The sequence below is a fragment of the Carcharhinus amblyrhynchos genome, chromosome 10, assembly GCF_965287045.1.
Source record: "Carcharhinus amblyrhynchos chromosome 10, sCarAmb.v2.hapA, whole genome shotgun sequence".
Taxonomy (NCBI): Eukaryota; Metazoa; Chordata; class Chondrichthyes; order Carcharhiniformes; family Carcharhinidae; genus Carcharhinus; species Carcharhinus amblyrhynchos.
The window spans coordinates 9,783,711-9,800,447 of NC_137333.1; the positions used below are offsets into that span (position 1 = coordinate 9,783,711).

General features: G+C 44.8%; 1 protein-coding gene across 2 annotated transcripts in view; it reads right to left on the reverse strand.

The window, feature by feature from the left end:
• LOC145349531 (Krueppel-like factor 12) overlaps window positions 1-16,737 on the reverse strand; it is a 240,681-nt gene that overhangs the window by 82,457 nt on the left and 141,487 nt on the right. For both annotated transcript variants that reach the window (XM_080198109.1, XM_080198107.1), the window contains exon 3: window positions 428-965. In XM_080198109.1, the coding sequence (XP_080054235.1) occupies window positions 428-965 (538 nt within the window). The remainder of the gene's footprint in view (window positions 1-427; window positions 966-16,737) is intronic.

The following is a 16,737-nucleotide window of genomic DNA, read 5'->3' on the forward strand; positions in this document are numbered from 1 at the left end:
ATTATACCCTGAAGAATACTCAAAATGTTAACTTTGTTTCTCTCGCCACAGAAGCTGCCAGACCTGCTGAGTTTATCCAGCATTTTCTTTATTATTTCAGATTTCCAGCATCCAGCTTTTACAAAAATTATACGCCTCCCTTTGGAACTGTGGCTAAATCAACTGCCCAGTTGAGAATGGTGCAGACATGCAGGAAATCTATAGGAGGTAAGGAAGTATAATTTATTAGGATAGGGGATGAGTGTAAATTTGTATGAACTTGTATCAAGTCAAGCAAGTCAATAGCTCCACAATGGCTTCACTCAATGCCTTCAATTGAAAGGTTGGCTGAAAATCTGTTGGTATTGAATCTTAATTTCTCATTGTACCAGTATCGTCTTTCCAGTTCTACTTGTGCACAATAGATGTGTTGATTAAACGCTCTTACCTTTCATCTGACTCCGGCCATCCTCCAACATTGGGAGTACGATGGAGTTGAGGTTCCTCTGTGACCTCATGGCAGTGTAGACCACGGGGAGGGACTGTACAACCACCGGAATGCGATGCACATGACTCAGTTTGCTGGACTGAAAGTTCATAGGATTCGAAGGTGGCACCGGGTGGATAATGTGCAAGTACTGCTGACCCCCAACAGTCGGCGATGATGCCACAATAGACCCCGACGCTAATATCGTGGACATCCCTGACGATGAAGACACTGAGGTTATCACAGTGGGGGATGAAGTCAATCGAGGAGAGCAAGAGGACATTGAAGAGATTGAGATTGTTGACACTGAACTGGGTGAGGACTGTGACGAGGATACTGCTGTTGGTGACGTCCGGGCTTTGTTAATGGACAAGTCCACTGGCTCAGTTTGCGTTTGGTATTGATCACTGGATAGCAAGTCCTCTGGAGGCTCTGCCTTCACATTGTTAAGCAAAATAGGTACAGCTTCCATATCTGAAAAGTTAGGATCTCGTGGAGACTGATAAAATAAACAGAAATAACAATCACTTAAGTATTTTTATATACAATATACAGAAATAAGCAACTGCTAATATAAAATTGTAAAGGAATATATCTGAAGATCAAGGACATTGGAAGAAATTTGATAAAATACTTGATTACTGTTGCATTGTTTAAAATATTTGAATTGCCAATTTGGCTTTACAACTTAAATAAACCTTAAACTAGAATGTTAGCAAAGCAAATAAAATTTCCAACATTCTGATAGAATACAGACACAAGTTACATTGCAAATGCTGAAATGAACGGTTAAGTTATTAAAATAATTTAGTTTGGGAATATCATTCCTTTCCATTATGTCAATCAGTCTTTCCCACAAATCTGTGCTCCTTGCAATAGCTGGTGACATGTCTTGGCCCAGTGGTTAGCACTGCTGCCTCACAGCGCCAGGGACCTAGTTTCAATTCTGGCCTTGGGTCACTGTCTGTGTGGAGTTTGCACATTCTCCCCGTGTCTGAGTGGGTTTCCGCCAGGTGCTCCAGTTTCCTCCCTCAGTCCAAAGATGCGTATTTTAGGTTGACTGGCCATGTTACATTGACCCTAGTATCAGGGGGATTAATAGGGTAAACGTGCAGGGCTACAGGGTTAGGGCTCGAGTGGGATTGTAGACTTGATGGCCCAAATGGCCTTCTTCTGTACTGTGGGGATTCTATGATTCTCAGTAAAAATTCTCTGGCTGTTACGGTCGAGAGGTTCATCTGCATTGACCAAAAATTTGACTAATGTATACCATGCTTATGGGACATCCAAATGCCAAAACAAGAACACAAAATGCTTGATGCTTACTTTCAACTAATGTTCTGGAACTAGTTAGGTTTTAAAATTATTTTGCGGATCTGGGCATCACTGGCTAGGCAAGCACTTTTGTTACCCACCCCTCATTGCCCTTGAAGCTGGTGGCAAGTGAACCAATGCAGTCCATGTGGTGTCCGTACACTCACTGTGCTGTTAGAAAAAGGAGTTTCAGGAAATCCGACCGAAAAATTGTTCACAGTAATGTTACTTGCTCATCACCAACAGGGCTTCGCTAGCTAATTAGGGGTTGATCCATAATTGGACATATGTCTCTCTTAATCAAATGCTCCCTTTCGCAGTGTACCTGTCACCTGACCTTTACCAACAAAAATGTACCAAAACGAAATTACTGCATGGCTTGTTACTTCTGCTCGTAGTTGAATATATAACGGGGAGATTTTGGTAATCACTGTATGATCCTAGGAGAAAAAAAATTGGAAAAAGGTGGCCGCGTGCAGAACGTGCAATTTGTCTTTAATTAAATCTTCCTAAGTTTATGTTTGAGATTTAAGCTGTGGTTGCCTGGATGCTAGGCTAATAATTTGTGACAAATTCCAAAGAAAAACATCCAACCGGTACCACCCCAGAACATCACTTTCTCATTTGAATAATATAACCTAGCGGCACATAAACCAGCAACGTTTAAGTCTAAAAGGAGGAGAAGGCCCTGAAATCAAAATCAAAATAGAAAATGCCGCAAAGACTCAGCAGGTGCGGCAGCATCTGTGGAGAGAGGAACAGAGTTAACATTTTGAGACCCTGTGACTTGTTTCAGAGCTCTGACATCAAACCATGGGATACTCATATATGAACACGTGTTTGTCTGAAAACCCGTTCTCTGTTATTTTACTGGAGGTGAATTAATGCTCCCCCCAAGATAGCGAAAAATTCTGTGGGGGGCAATCTGAGTGTCGTAGCCTATCAGCCGAAGGGCGGGTGAGCTGGTAAGATCACGAGAGCTGAGAAATCAGTTTCCGATTTCTCCCCTTTCGCCATCTTACTGGCACTGGATATCCAGCGTCTTCAGTCTCATGCCCCGAATGGCCACAATGTTGAATATTTTATGTAAGTTTATTTTAATTTTCAATTAAATGGAATTAGCGAGCCTGAGATGGAAACGTCCGTTCTCACCTGCCTGTTTGGCCTCGCCGGGGAAGGTTCTCTCCGGCGAAGATCACATATAGTCCCCCCATCAATGGCAACCAGACATGATGACCTCGCCGGTAGAGCTGGAGGCCATTGAGGCTCCCCTGGAAGGTCAGGGGCAAGTCGGGGGTGGGGGGGGGGGGGTGTGGGGGGGAGGGGGTGCCTGTTGGGTAGTGCCACCCTGGCACCCTGACACTGCCAGCCACCCAATGGGCAGCAGGAGGTGCCAAGGGGGCAGGGTCTGAGGGGGCAGGGTCATTGAATGAGGTGGGGGAAAGCCCTGTGTACTCTGCACAGCCATAGCTGGGGGAGGTGGTGTGAGTGAGCTGGGCCATGGAGACCAGCTGACAGCAGCATAGAAAGTGACAGGGACCTGCACATGCGTAATGGCACCCTCTGCTGCCATTTTTGTGTGATTTAGGCCCACCCATTCCCCCTACAGACAGGAAACAGATCGTAGGCTTTTTTTACTGCATAGTGTGCAGAAGATTTGACTGGTAGCCGAGAAAATAGGTCTGGATCTCTCCCATTTTCATACCTGTTCTGGACGTAGAATTATTTTGGTAAGATCACTCGCCTAGTGTTTAATGCTCATGGGCTGGAATTTTACTGGCATGCCAGCCCTGATTTCGGGCTGGGCTCGGAGAACGGCATTTTCAGTTGGCCTCAGCCGGGATTGTGCGAAACTTGGGCAGACGTGCCGGTAAAATTCCGCCCCAGGTGTAATTTTTGGCTTAAAGTGAATCTTATCAGGAGCCATGTTTAGAAAGGAAGCAGCAAACAGACTTCCAAAAGGCTGCTGGTAAATTAAAATTCTGACCTTTATACTGATTATATTGATGGCTACCCTTGATATCTGCCTCAGCTTTTTGAATGTTGATAAACAAACTGGTTTCCTGGACTCCAGAGATCCACGTGGACTGACAGCAAACAGTCTTATCTGACTTGTGCAAAGTGTGCAATGGACAGCAAGCATTAGACTGAGCAAAAAGATCCCACAACAAATGGATCAGATTTCATCTCAGAGTGCTGCCACATCCAAATAATAATTAAAGAACTAGCTGGGGGAGGTGGCGTTCCCATTTTAAGTGATGGGGAAATCAGTGAAAAACACAAGGCTGAACATCTGCAACAATCTTCGGCCAGAAGTGTCAAGTGGATGATCCATTTTGGCTTCCTTCGGAGGTCCCCAGCATGACAGATGCCAGTATTCGATTCACTCTACATGATATCGAGCAATTGGTCGAGGACTACTTTCCAGCAATAAGGCTTGTGCTCCAGACCTATCCCTGCACCTAGCCAAGCTGTACCAGTACAGCTACAACACTGGCATCCACCCAGCAATGTGGAAAACTGCTCAGGTATGTCCTGTCCACAAAAGGCAGCACAAGGCCAACTTGGCCTTAGTCCAAACGTGGACGAAAGAACTGAACTCAAGAGATGACTTGGATAACATTCAGGCTTGGGCTGATAAGTGGCTAGTAATATTCACGTCAAACAAGTGCTAGACAATGACATAGCTCTATTTCAGATTCACGCTCTCTTAAACATTACTCTTGTCTGCAAGTTGATAGAATAAATTGGAGTCATAAAATACCTCTACTGCAGAATGAGGACATTCGGCCCATCAAACCTACACCAACAACAATCACACCCAGGCCCTATCCTTGTAACCCCACGTAATCCCCCTGATACAAAGGGATAATCCCACCCAGATCTGCTCCCCGTAACCCCAAGTATTTACCCCACTAATCCCCCTAATCTACACATCTTGGGACACTCAGGGGCAATTTAGCATGGCCAATCCATCTCACCTGCACATTTTTGGATGCATTTATTCTATAATGATAAACAATGAAATGTAAATGAACGGAGGACAGCGGAAACATTGGCAAACAGCAGATAGGAACAGAATACACTGAGAATACTCAGCAGGTCTGACAGCATCAATGGTGCGAGAAGCAGAGGTGACATTACAGGTCGGTGTGCTCTCACGATGACAGGTCACCGACTTGAGATGTTTCCTCCTGTTTCCCTCCTGTGAATAGTGGTCTCGCTCGCTGTAATTTTACCACCCTGCCCGCCATGGGAATCGGGAGCAGGCGAGGGATGGAGCATGGGAAGGTCCGGTTGCCCTCGGGCAGGAATCGGGATGAGCGAGGCTGTAAAATCCTGCCGGCTATGTCCAGCAATGGACAAACACGAACGGTCACACATTCCATGGGGATTTTTTTCCCAACCACGTTCCAAAGGAAGGATTTGGAAACAAACCGTTCCTGATTTTTATTTTGAAAAAAGCAAAGTGCATTCTCAAGTTCTTTTTTTGTTCAACTCGTACACATGCTAAATTGAAGCTGTTTTCTCCAGAGGCGAAACAATTGGGAATCTGTTGGCTTGTCTGGGTAATTTTGAAAACAACATATGTTGCAAAGTCTTTTCATCCCTTCATGTTAGCAAACCGAGGGGAGGAGACAGACTGTTAGCAAGAAAGGAAGGCTGCAAGGGCTTGTAAACTCTGAGCTACAGAAGCTTTAAGCAGGCGGGAAGTCAGAGACGCTGGAGGGAGAGTGAGAAAATGGCACGTTGGAATCAGACAAAGTGATCACAGGAAGTGTGGGGCCTATGTTAATACTTTCATAGTATTATTAAGACGAGACAACTGAACATGATCCAAACTGTTCATTCAGCATGGAGTCAAGCCTTCTTCTGCCACGTGATAGTCAGACCACCGTTGGAGAGACATTGGAATGAAAATGAGACGCAGTTCTTCCCAGTTGACGAAAATGGGAATCGACTTTAGAATAAAAAGACCCTACGATTTCAGGGCACAATGGGCAGCAGGGTGGTGCAGTGGTTAGCACTGCTGTCTCACGGCGCCATAGACCAGAGTTCAATTCTGGCCTCGGGTGACTGTACATTCTCTCAGTGTCTGCGTGGGTTTTCTCTGGTTTGTCCCCACAGTCCAAAAACGTGTGGGTTGGGTCATAGAAACCCTTACAGTACGGAAGGAGGCTGTTCAACCTTTCGAGTCTGCACCAACCACAATCCCACCCAGGCCCTATTCCCGTAACCCCAAACATTTGCCCTGCCAGTCCCATCACTAGGGTCAACGCAGCATGTACAATCAACCTAACCTGCACATCTTTGGACCATGGGAGAAAACCAGAGCACCCGGCACAGTGGCCAGCACTGCTGCCTCACAGCACCAGAGACCTGGGTTCCCAGCTTAGGAACTCCACACTGTATGTGGAGTTTGTACATTCTCCCCGTGTCTGTGTGGGTTTCCTCTGGGTGCTCCAGTTTCCACTCACAATCCAAAAGATGTGCTGGTTAGGTACATCGGTCATGCTAAATTCTCCCTCAGCGTACTCCCGAATAGGTGCCGATGTGTGGCGAATAGGGAATTTTCACAGTAACTTCATCGCAGTATTACTGCAAGCTTACTTGTGACTAATAAATAAACTTAAAACCCTGCAGACATGGGCAGAATGTGTAAATTCCAAATAGACAGTGACCCGAGGCCGGAATTGAACTCGGGTCCCTGGCGTTGTGACTCAGAAGTGCTAACCACTGTGCCACCTTGCTGCCCCCATGGTGGATAGGCCAAGCTAAATTGACCTTTACTGTCAGGGGGATGAGCAGGGTAAATACATGGGCTTATGGTAATTGGGTGGGATTGTTGTTGGTACAGGCTTGATGGGCCAAATGGCCTTCTTCTGCAGTGTAGGGTTACTGTACTATGATTACTAATTAAGTCATTCAGCCCATCGCGTCTTCTCCATCATTTGATCACGATTGATGTTTCTCAACCCCACTTTCCTGTCTTTTCCCTGTAACCTTTAATACCCTTACAACCAAGAACCTACCTATCTCTGCCTTAAATATGCTGAGCAACCTGAGACACTTCAGAACACAATTCACCCACTTATCCACCCCCAGTGCCCTTAAAGGTCAGCAGTGGGGAAACATTGATTTACCATGTGAATTTTCAACGCTTAAAAAACAGGAAATTATATGACTTTAAATTGAAAGATTGAAAACCACATAGCTTGCAACCAACCTACTGTCTCAAGAATTCCCTCAACCCAGGAACTGAGAACTTTCCATCTGTTAGTCCACATGAAGACCATATTGTTTAGCCCAGGTGCTCACCAACAACTTGCATTTTTATAGCACCTGTTATTGTCCAAGATGACCCAACATGCTCTACGTGGGGCTGGGAGGGGGGGAGGTGAACTTGACCATATTGGTGGATTTTGCCCATAAGACACAGAAGCAGAATTAGACCACTCGGCCCATCGGGTCTGCTCCACCATTCAATCATGGCTGAAAATTTTCTCATTCCCTCTTCTCCTGCCTTTTCCCCATAAACCCTGACCCCCTTATTAATCAAGAAAGATCATTTGGTGGAGAAAATGTGTGAGCTAGAGGGGAAATGGAAGGGAAATGAATCCAACACAAGATAGTTTGGATAAGATTGCCATCAATAGTTGGAGGTGGGGTCAGCGTTGGACATCTAAATGAAGGAGGGGATGTAAAATTGGAAAAGATTAGCAAGATGACGTGGAATAAGATGGTGAAGGAGACTGAAATGATAGCTTTTAGATGTAACTCGTTGAAGAGTAGGAAATTAGTGTACGGGAACAGGGATGGGAGTGATGAGTGATGGATGAAATGTACTTAGATTGGGAGGAGCTCTGAGTTTTAAACAAGTAAATCAAGCAGGTTGAGGGTAGAAAATTGGGAGTCAAGGGTGAAGACAATGGAGAAAATCAAATCAAGAGATACCAAAGGAATGAATAAAAGTATTTGTTGTGGTGAATATGAGGTAGATATGGAGGTGGGCAATTTAATGGAGGTGTGTGTAAATATTCTTAGTTAGTGAGGGATGAAAGGTAGAGTTGAAGCAATGGGTCTAAAAAGATGCTGAGGTTTTAGGGTTAGAGTTAGCCTATCTCCATTGTTAGGAGGTGAACAGAGCACGAAGGGAAGGGGGGAGTTTTATTAGTCAATCCAAAATGATGGATTGAATTCCTAATGTTCGGCTAATGGTAGTTGTCATATTAAAGCTGCATCTCATTTATAATGTGCACTTTAATTGATAGCAACAAGAATAGAGCATTGGTCCCATCAAGCCTGATGCCATTCAATTAGATCATGCCTAAATCAAACACTTCACCCATCTAACCCTAATAAAGTTCCATTCAGATATAAATACGTTCAGGTTGTTTCAAGGTCCCAATATCTAGCCGAGACACAGGTCCCATTTTTGATTGTTATATATTACTGATAATACCTTGCTATTCTATGTGATGTCTGAAGTGCTGATGGGTTGAAGTTTGTTCTACTTGATTTTAAAAAGGCATTGACATGTTGCTCAATAATTTAATGATTGTATACAAGCTGTGAAATTTCCTCCCTAAAACCTCTCCATCTTCAGAACCTCCCCTCAAATCATACCTTTTTGACCAAGCTTTTGGTCACCTGTCTTAATATCTCCTTATATGACTCGGTGTCCAATCTTGTTTAATACTGTGAAACACCTTGCCATAGAAATGCAACTTGTTGTTGTTGTTTGTGTTAACCCAGTAAGATATCCTCCAGTGTCATTTATTACCTAGTCATATTATACGAGAATAGTGAGCCTAATACACATTTCAGGTTTTGATACAAGGTAAACATCTCAAAGATGTAATTAATTCTTATTGTAAAGAATATCAATATCAGAAATAATCTTAATAAACTGTTTCCAATGTGTGAGCACTATGTAATATATGCTGCGATCATCGAGTGATAAAGGAACAGCGCTCCGAAAGCTTGTGATTCCAAATGACCTGTTGGACTTTAGCCTGGTGTTGAGAGACTTCTTATTGATGGCAACAGGGAAGAGGCTGTTCTTGAATCAGTTTGTACGTGTTCTCAGACGTTTGTATCTTTTTCCCAATGGAAGAAAGTGGAACACAGTGTCCCCAGGGTGCATGGGGTCCTTTATTATGCTTGGCTACTTTCCCAAGACGGCAGAGTGTGTAGATGAAGTCAATGGATAGGAGGCTGGTTTGCGTGTTGGACTGGGCTACATTCACAACCCTTTGTAGTTTCTTGCGGTCTCGGTCAGAGTGCACGAGGCATACAAACCCATGATACTCTGGAAAGCATAGTTTTTATGGCACATCTGTAAAAACTGGTCAGAGTCATAATGGACATGCCAAATTTCCTTGGCTACCTGAAAAAGTTAGTGGGCTTTTTTAACTACAGAGTCCATAACATTTTTTTGTCACTTTAAGTTTTTTGCTGTAACAGTTTTCTTTGTCATGTGCAACTTTCTTCCTCCATTCTTGTAAAAATATTTAATGGTAAGAGTGACTAGATCCAAGTGAAGGCCGTTCCCAATTAATGTAGACCATGCTATTAGGTAGACGTGCAAGATGCACACACATCCCTCCCCCATATCAGGAGACTTGGTCAGAAATTGCACATCTGGATCATCTGGCACAGCCAACTCAGTCGGAAAACATTCAGAACTCAGTAGGAAGTAATTCATTTGGCGCGGTCACATTGAAAATGACATATAATTCTGTCAGCAAGAATGCAAAACAAAATAAATGGGATCTTTGCCCACTGATGTCTTTGTCGCTTAACTGACCACTTTCATCGACAATTCTTTCCTCTTGTGACACACGTCATCATCACTTATGCCGAGGAACTGGGGTGGCAGCAAAAAGACTGTTCATTGAAGGGAATGCATTTCGTTTGTGGGTGTTGGATTTTGGATCCTTTTCTATATAACAAACACTTCTCCTGTTCACCAGCAATAAAACATCCAAATAAAAAAAACTTTGTACAATCGCAATCCTATTGTGCAGACATTTATACCGCTAGGCTGCTCATAATTCATAACCAATCACCACTTCATTGAGAATTTTATTCAGAAAGGACTCAAATGTTGACGTGTGTTACAAATGGAAATGCTGTCCCCAGTACAGTAGATGGTGCTCCTCATACATATGAGGGTTAAGATACATTTTTAACCCTGCGTTGGTGGAGTTACATCTTACACCTGGTAGCGCTGGGCCCAAAAACAACATTTCACCTCAGTTCTGAAAAACTAGAAGTTTTTTTTTGAATGGACGTATGGCTAGATGACACTTGTGCATCTCAGTCTCATACCATGTAACCCGCATCCATTCCACGTGCAAACTCAATAAAATAGATAAATAATTTTGGATCCTTTCCTTCTTAAAATGTAAATCTTGTGACCGAGCCGTGGTAAAGAATGATGAAGCTAAGAATTGGGCCAGATGTTTGGACTTGAATCACTTTTGAATTCAAGTTAAACAACCAAAATTGCTGAGCATCACAAAGCTTTCAGAACTTGCCTCAACATCCAAATAGTCCCACAAAGCTGTAAGTCTATCAAATGTTCACAAAATTTCAGCCCAAAACCTGGTTCCACTAAGCCTTCCAGATTTTCAGTATTTCATTAATAAAGTGTTTTTGGTTTTGTGTGTTCACCAGTTGTGCTACAAGATTGGTTGGAGCAGGAGGAGCTACTTCATACTGAGATCTCTTCTACAAACCAATTTACAAATAATGCACAGAGTTAATTGCTGCCACTTAACATCATTTGTTAAAGCATCTTTGAGTTAAGAATACAACTATCTACAGCCACTTCATCAATGACTTTCCCTCCATTGTACGGTCAGAAGTGGAATGTTTACTGATGGATTGGACAGCGTTCAGCATCAGAGGAGAGATTGGGTAAACTGGGGTTATTCTCCCTGGAAAGACACAGAATGAGGGGAGGCCTAATAGAGGTGTACAAAATTATGAGGGGTATGGATAGGGTGAACAGTGGGAAGCTTTTTCCCAGGTCGGATGTGACAAACACGAGGGGTCACAGGTTCAAGGTGAGGTTTAACTCAGATATCAAGAGGGACGTTTTTTTACACAGAGGGTGGTGGGGGCCTGGAATGCACTGCCAAGCAGGGTGGTGGAGGCGGACACGCTGGGATCGTTTAAGGCTTATCTGTATAGTCACATGAGCAGACTGGGAATGGAGGGATACAGCAGAATAGTATTGTTGGACCAATGAGCGGCACAGGCTTGGAGGGCCGAAGGACCTGTTTCCTGTGCTGTACTGTTCTTTGTTATCATTCGAGGCTCCTCAGATACTGAGCCCACATGGGATACATTCTGGGCTGATAACTGGCAAGTAACATTTGCGCCACACAAATACCAGACAATGATCACCTCCAACATGAGAGAATTTAATCATCTCATCCTGACACTCAATAGCATTATCATTGTTCTTTCTCCCAGCATCAACACCCTAGTGGTTACCAACTGAACTGGGCTAGCCATAGAAATACTGTGGCTTCAAAAACAGGTCAGAGACTAGGAATTCTATGGTTTTCCACTTGCCTGAATGGTTGCGGCTCCAACAACACTCAAGAAAACCTGCACTATCCAGGACAAAGCAGCCCACTTGATTGACATCTTATCCATCACCTTAAACATTGACTCTCTCAATCACCGGCAGAGAATGGCAGCGGTGTGTAGAAGACACAATGCAGCAAACTGCCACGTCTCCTCTGACAGCACCACCAAACTTTACCATCTAGAAGGACAAGGGCAGCAAACTCACAACATCCTGAAGTTCCCCTCCAAGCCACCCTCCATCCTGACTTTGAACTAAATCGTCATTCCTTCACCTGTCACTGGGTAGGAATCCTGGAGTTCCCGTTCCCTTTTCCTACACCACACTGGCTGCAGTGGTACTGGAAGGCAGTTCATCACCACCTTGCCAGCAATGCTCATAGCCCATGTAAGTAATAAAAATGGAGGAAACCATTGTTTGCAATGCAAAATGACAAGAATGCCCATTCTCTAAGCATTAATTCTTAAAAGCCTAAAGTAATTAATGGTAGCAATAAACCAGCAGTCAATGGTGCATCTGCAATACCAGGATCATTCAGTGAATCTGGAGGGGTAAGATATTATGCCTTTAAATTTATTTAAATTGACGGTAATCTGGTTGATATCCTCATGGTGCGGACGGGGGTTAAGATCTCATTTGGAGATCCCCCCCCCCAGTGCAAATCCCCTTATGGCTCTCTCGCAAGAGTTTCCAGCATTAACAGGGTTTACTCCTGTGTTGGACAGGCCCAGAAATGTAATGGAATATTCCCCACTTGCCTGGATAGCTGCAGCTCCAACAACACTCAAGAGGCTTGACACCATCCAGGACAAAAGCAGCCCACTTCATTGGTACCACATCTAAAAACATCCACTCCCTCCACCACTGATACTCAGTAGCAGCAGTGTGCACTATCTACAAGATGCATTACAGCAATCCACCAAAGACCCTTAGTCAGCACTTTCCAAACCCACAACCACTTCCATCTCAAAGGACAAGGGCAGCAGATACACGGGAACACCACCTCCCCTCCAAGCCACTCACCATCCTGGCTTGGAAACACATTGCCGTTTCTTCGCAGTCACTGGGTCAAAATCCCGGAGCTCCCTCCCTGAAAGCATTGTGGGTCAACCCACAGCCTGTGGACTGCTGCGGTTCAAGAAGGCAGCTCACCACCACCTTCTCAAGGGCGACTAGGAATGGGTATTAAATGCTGGCCAGTCAGCAACAACCATGTCCCACGAATGAATTATAAAAAAAAACCCAGCCCAAATCCCAAACTTTTCAATACACAATCTAGGCTGACACTTGAATGCCGGACGAACATGTGCCACACTGCCAGAACTGCCATCCTTTGGATGAGACATTAAACTGAGCCCACTCTCCCAGGTGGGTGCAAAATATTCAGCGCCACTATTTGTAGAGAAGTAGGGGAGTTATCTCGAGATCGCGTATGGTGAAATGTAATGAGAATGCTTTGTTTCTCTCCTTCTGAAGACATGGTGGCACAGTGGTTAGCTCTGCTGCCTGACAGCACCAAGGACCTGGGTTCGATTCCCGGTTTGGGTCAGTGTCTGTGTGGAGTTTGCACATTCTCCCCGTGTCTGCGTGGGTTTCCTCTGGGTGCTCCTCCCACAGTTCCAAAGATGTGCCAGTGAGGTGCACTGGCCATGCTAAACTGCCCCCTAGTGTTCCAGGATGCGTACGTTAGAGGGATAAGAGGGGTAAATATGTGGGGTTATGGGGATGGGGGCTAGGTGGGATTGTGGTTGGTGCAGACACGATGGGTAGGTGGCCTCCTTCTGTACTGTAGGCTTTCTATGATTTCTTCTATGAATGTGTTGTTCACAGGTTAAATCCCCAAAACTCTTAAGTTTGACTGTAAAATTGGTGCAATGTGAACTAGGTGATGGACAGAAGATCATCACAGCTTGGCCTCCGATCATTGAGTTCATTTGGAAAGAGAAGCTTGGGAAACGTGCAGAAGTTAGCATTAATCGCAGAACACATGGTACACAACTCACTGTTCCCATATCCTGTGATTTGCACAGTGTGACATATGAATGTATCAGTAATTGCCCTCTGATAATAAAGCATTTAATGATAATGCAGCATCCATATGGACAAATGTGTTGTGGACCCATGATGTACCATCTGCTGCCTTCATAGTGCAGGAAGAATGCTGCTGACCTGCAGCCCAAGCCAAGCGACCATTTAACTGAGCACCCATCACTCGAATCATTTGCCAGCACAGACCCATACACTCAAATCATGGCAACGTTTTTGGTGGGAGCAGCGGGATTGAGGCGACAGAACACCGGTGCTGAAGGAACAGGAACACCCGGTGCTAGTCAATGAGAGACCAGCCGATACCGGGCTTTACGTTAGCCCATTGAGTAGCTGGACTGGAGAGAATCAGGTTTTATTTTTTGCCTGACAGCGGAGGACACAACAGCAGCAATTTCCTTTTCGGCCTTTACGTTAAAGAATACGGAACACAAAGCCACCGCCCCCAAAACGTTCCGAGGTGTGAGTGTGTCCTGGTGTAACATACTTGATTTTGCTATGCAGCCGTGGGATGTTGAGCGAGCTTCCTCATTAATGCCTTAAAGAGGCTGTAGCGTTTCTCACTAACCCCGTTTTACAGCAATAACACTCGTCAGCAAAGTGCTAAATATAAACAGTCCTTTCGCGCTTTCTAATACATTTCATTCATTAAAATCAGTACTTTGGCCAAGTGCTCGTGAAGTGGGCTATACCTTTACACTTTAGCACAGTTCAGTTGTCAGCGCTGAAGCAACACCTATCATACTTACAATATATTAGTGGTGGTGCCCTGCTTTAAGCAAGACAATCACACTCACCATATCGAGGGAAGATTGGAAAAGCCTCGTCCTATAATTTGTTTTCTAATCAAATTCCGCCAGCTTTTCCACCCGACTTTAAGACCAGCTGCAGTGATAGACATTGCACCTGCCACTCTTGCGTGCAGCTTGGCAGCCAACACACAGAGCGAGGAATGCCCAACTGCTTCTTGTTGAGTCTTCCCATGGGCAAGGTACATAACCTGCGAGGGTTAGAGGGTGCCCTGCTACTTGGGAATTAATTTTAACAAACGCTCAGCCGTGAACGCCATTGTGAAGGGGAGGATGCAATGAAACGCAGCGTTAAAAATTCGACCGGTGGCGTGGCAAATTAAGGGCTCCAGCCCCTTTTAATACCACTGCAACACCAGCCCTTGGTTTAAGGGATTACAAAAGATTATACTCTATCCTGAGTAAAACTGGTCTCTTATCTGAGAAAGAATATTGATGAGCCTGCTGACTGTCTAAACCTGAGGCGTGATATTCCAGTCTCAGAAATCTGTGTCTCTCAAGGAAAGCAATCAGGATTATTCATTTTCAGCTTCCAATAGGAGGCTGACTTGATGTTCTGTTCAGTTTGAGCTCGTGGCAATTACCCTGAAGGCAGACAATTTCAAACAATAATAAAAAAATGAGGTGACTATAGCAGGATGAGCGGCACAGTGTTAGCACTGCTGCCTCACAGCGCCAGGGTCCCAGGTTCGATTCCAGCCTCAGGTCATTGTCTGTGCGGAGAATGCACATTTGCCCTTGTCTGCGTGGGTTTCCTCCGGGTGCTCCGGTTTCCTCCCAGAGTCCAAAGATGTGTGGGTTAGGTTGATTGGCCATACTAAATTGACCCTTAGTATCAGGGGGATTAGCGGGGTAAATATCAGGGGTTACGGGGATAGGGCCTGGGTGGGATTGTGTTCAGTGCAAACTTGATGGGCCAAATGGTCTCCTTCTGCACCACAGGGAATCAATGTTTCTCGGATAGAAAGAAAAATATATTCTATCAGATGAACAATGACTATAGGGGAATTTTCCCACCTCATTGGCCACGGGAATGGTAGCAGGCAGGGGATGGACCATGCAAAGGTCTGTTGATCTGTGGACCTTGGGCTGGAATATTCTGCTTTTGGGGCAAGAGTGGTCAGAAAACCCTGCCGTAACTATATCTTCTATTAAAAAAGTTCAAAAGCACTCAGGTTCTGCAATATACAAGCTCTCCTGAAGTCCAGATATTGAAATATTGGAGGTGACCTTAGCCCCGGTCACACCACGCTCCCACTGCGGCATATGCACAGATTTTGGTGACAAGCCAAATCTCCATTCACTGCAGCAGGATGGGAAAATCCGTGAGCGTGAACAGCGGGTAAATTCTGGCCATTGATTTTACTCTGTAATTTGCTATTTTTTGTAATTTGCTGATCCTGTCAAATGCCAAAGGAAGTTAGAAGCAAAGAATCGCTACAGTGCAGAAGGAGACCATTCAGCCCATTGAACCTTCACCAACAACAATCCCAACCAGGACCTATCCCTATAACCCCACATATTCACCCCGCTAATTGCCCTGCCCCTAATGGACAATTTGATTTCATTTATTGTTGTCACATGTATTGACATACAGTGAAAAGTATTGTTTCTTGCGTGCTATACAGACAAAGCATACTGTTCATAGAGAAGGAAAGGACAGTCTAGAATGTAGTGTTACAGTCATAGCTAGGGTGCAGAGAAAGAGCAAATTAATGTGAGGTAGGTCCATTCAAAAGCAGCAGGTAAGAAGCTGTTCTTGAGTCAGTCAGTACGTGACCTCAGACTTTTGTATCTTTTTAGCATGGCCAATCCACCTAACGCACACATCTTTGGACTGTGGGAGGAAACTGGAGCAGCCGGAGAAAACCCGCACAGTGAGAATGTGCAACTGCCACACAAACAGTCATCCAGGGCTGGAATCGAACCTGGGTCCTTGGTGCTGTGAAGCAGCAAAACTAACCACTGTGCCACCATGCCGGCAAAAGTTCGAGATGAAAGAGCAGATCAGGAGAACTCCTTGCACAAGAGAGAGAGAGACAGCTCGCTTTGAGAACCAGCTCTAACCTGTGGGCTCAACAAGAAGGTATTAAATGCTACGCTACCTGATACAAATGTGGAAGATTTAATTTGAAGTGGAATATGAGACTCTTTGGTATTTGGGTTCAAATATTCCAGTGCTCCTTCTGTAAGCAAGAGAAGTCATGGCCAATGGGGGCAGTTGAGGCCCATTTCCAAGACCCACTGGTATCAGCCAGAAGCCCTGGATTGTACTTCTGCACACACACGCACAATGAGGCATTCATCTCTCTCTCCCTAGTCCACAGCTATCCATCAAGTCAGGCGATGGATGGCACTGCCAAGTTTCAGGCTTACGGTTGCCATTGGCAGCAAGAGGTAACAGATGGGACATCCACGCAGCAAAACACAACAAGTAAGGATGCTGGAAATCTTCAAAACATGCTACGTGCACTCGGGCCTCTCCAACCCCGGGGAGG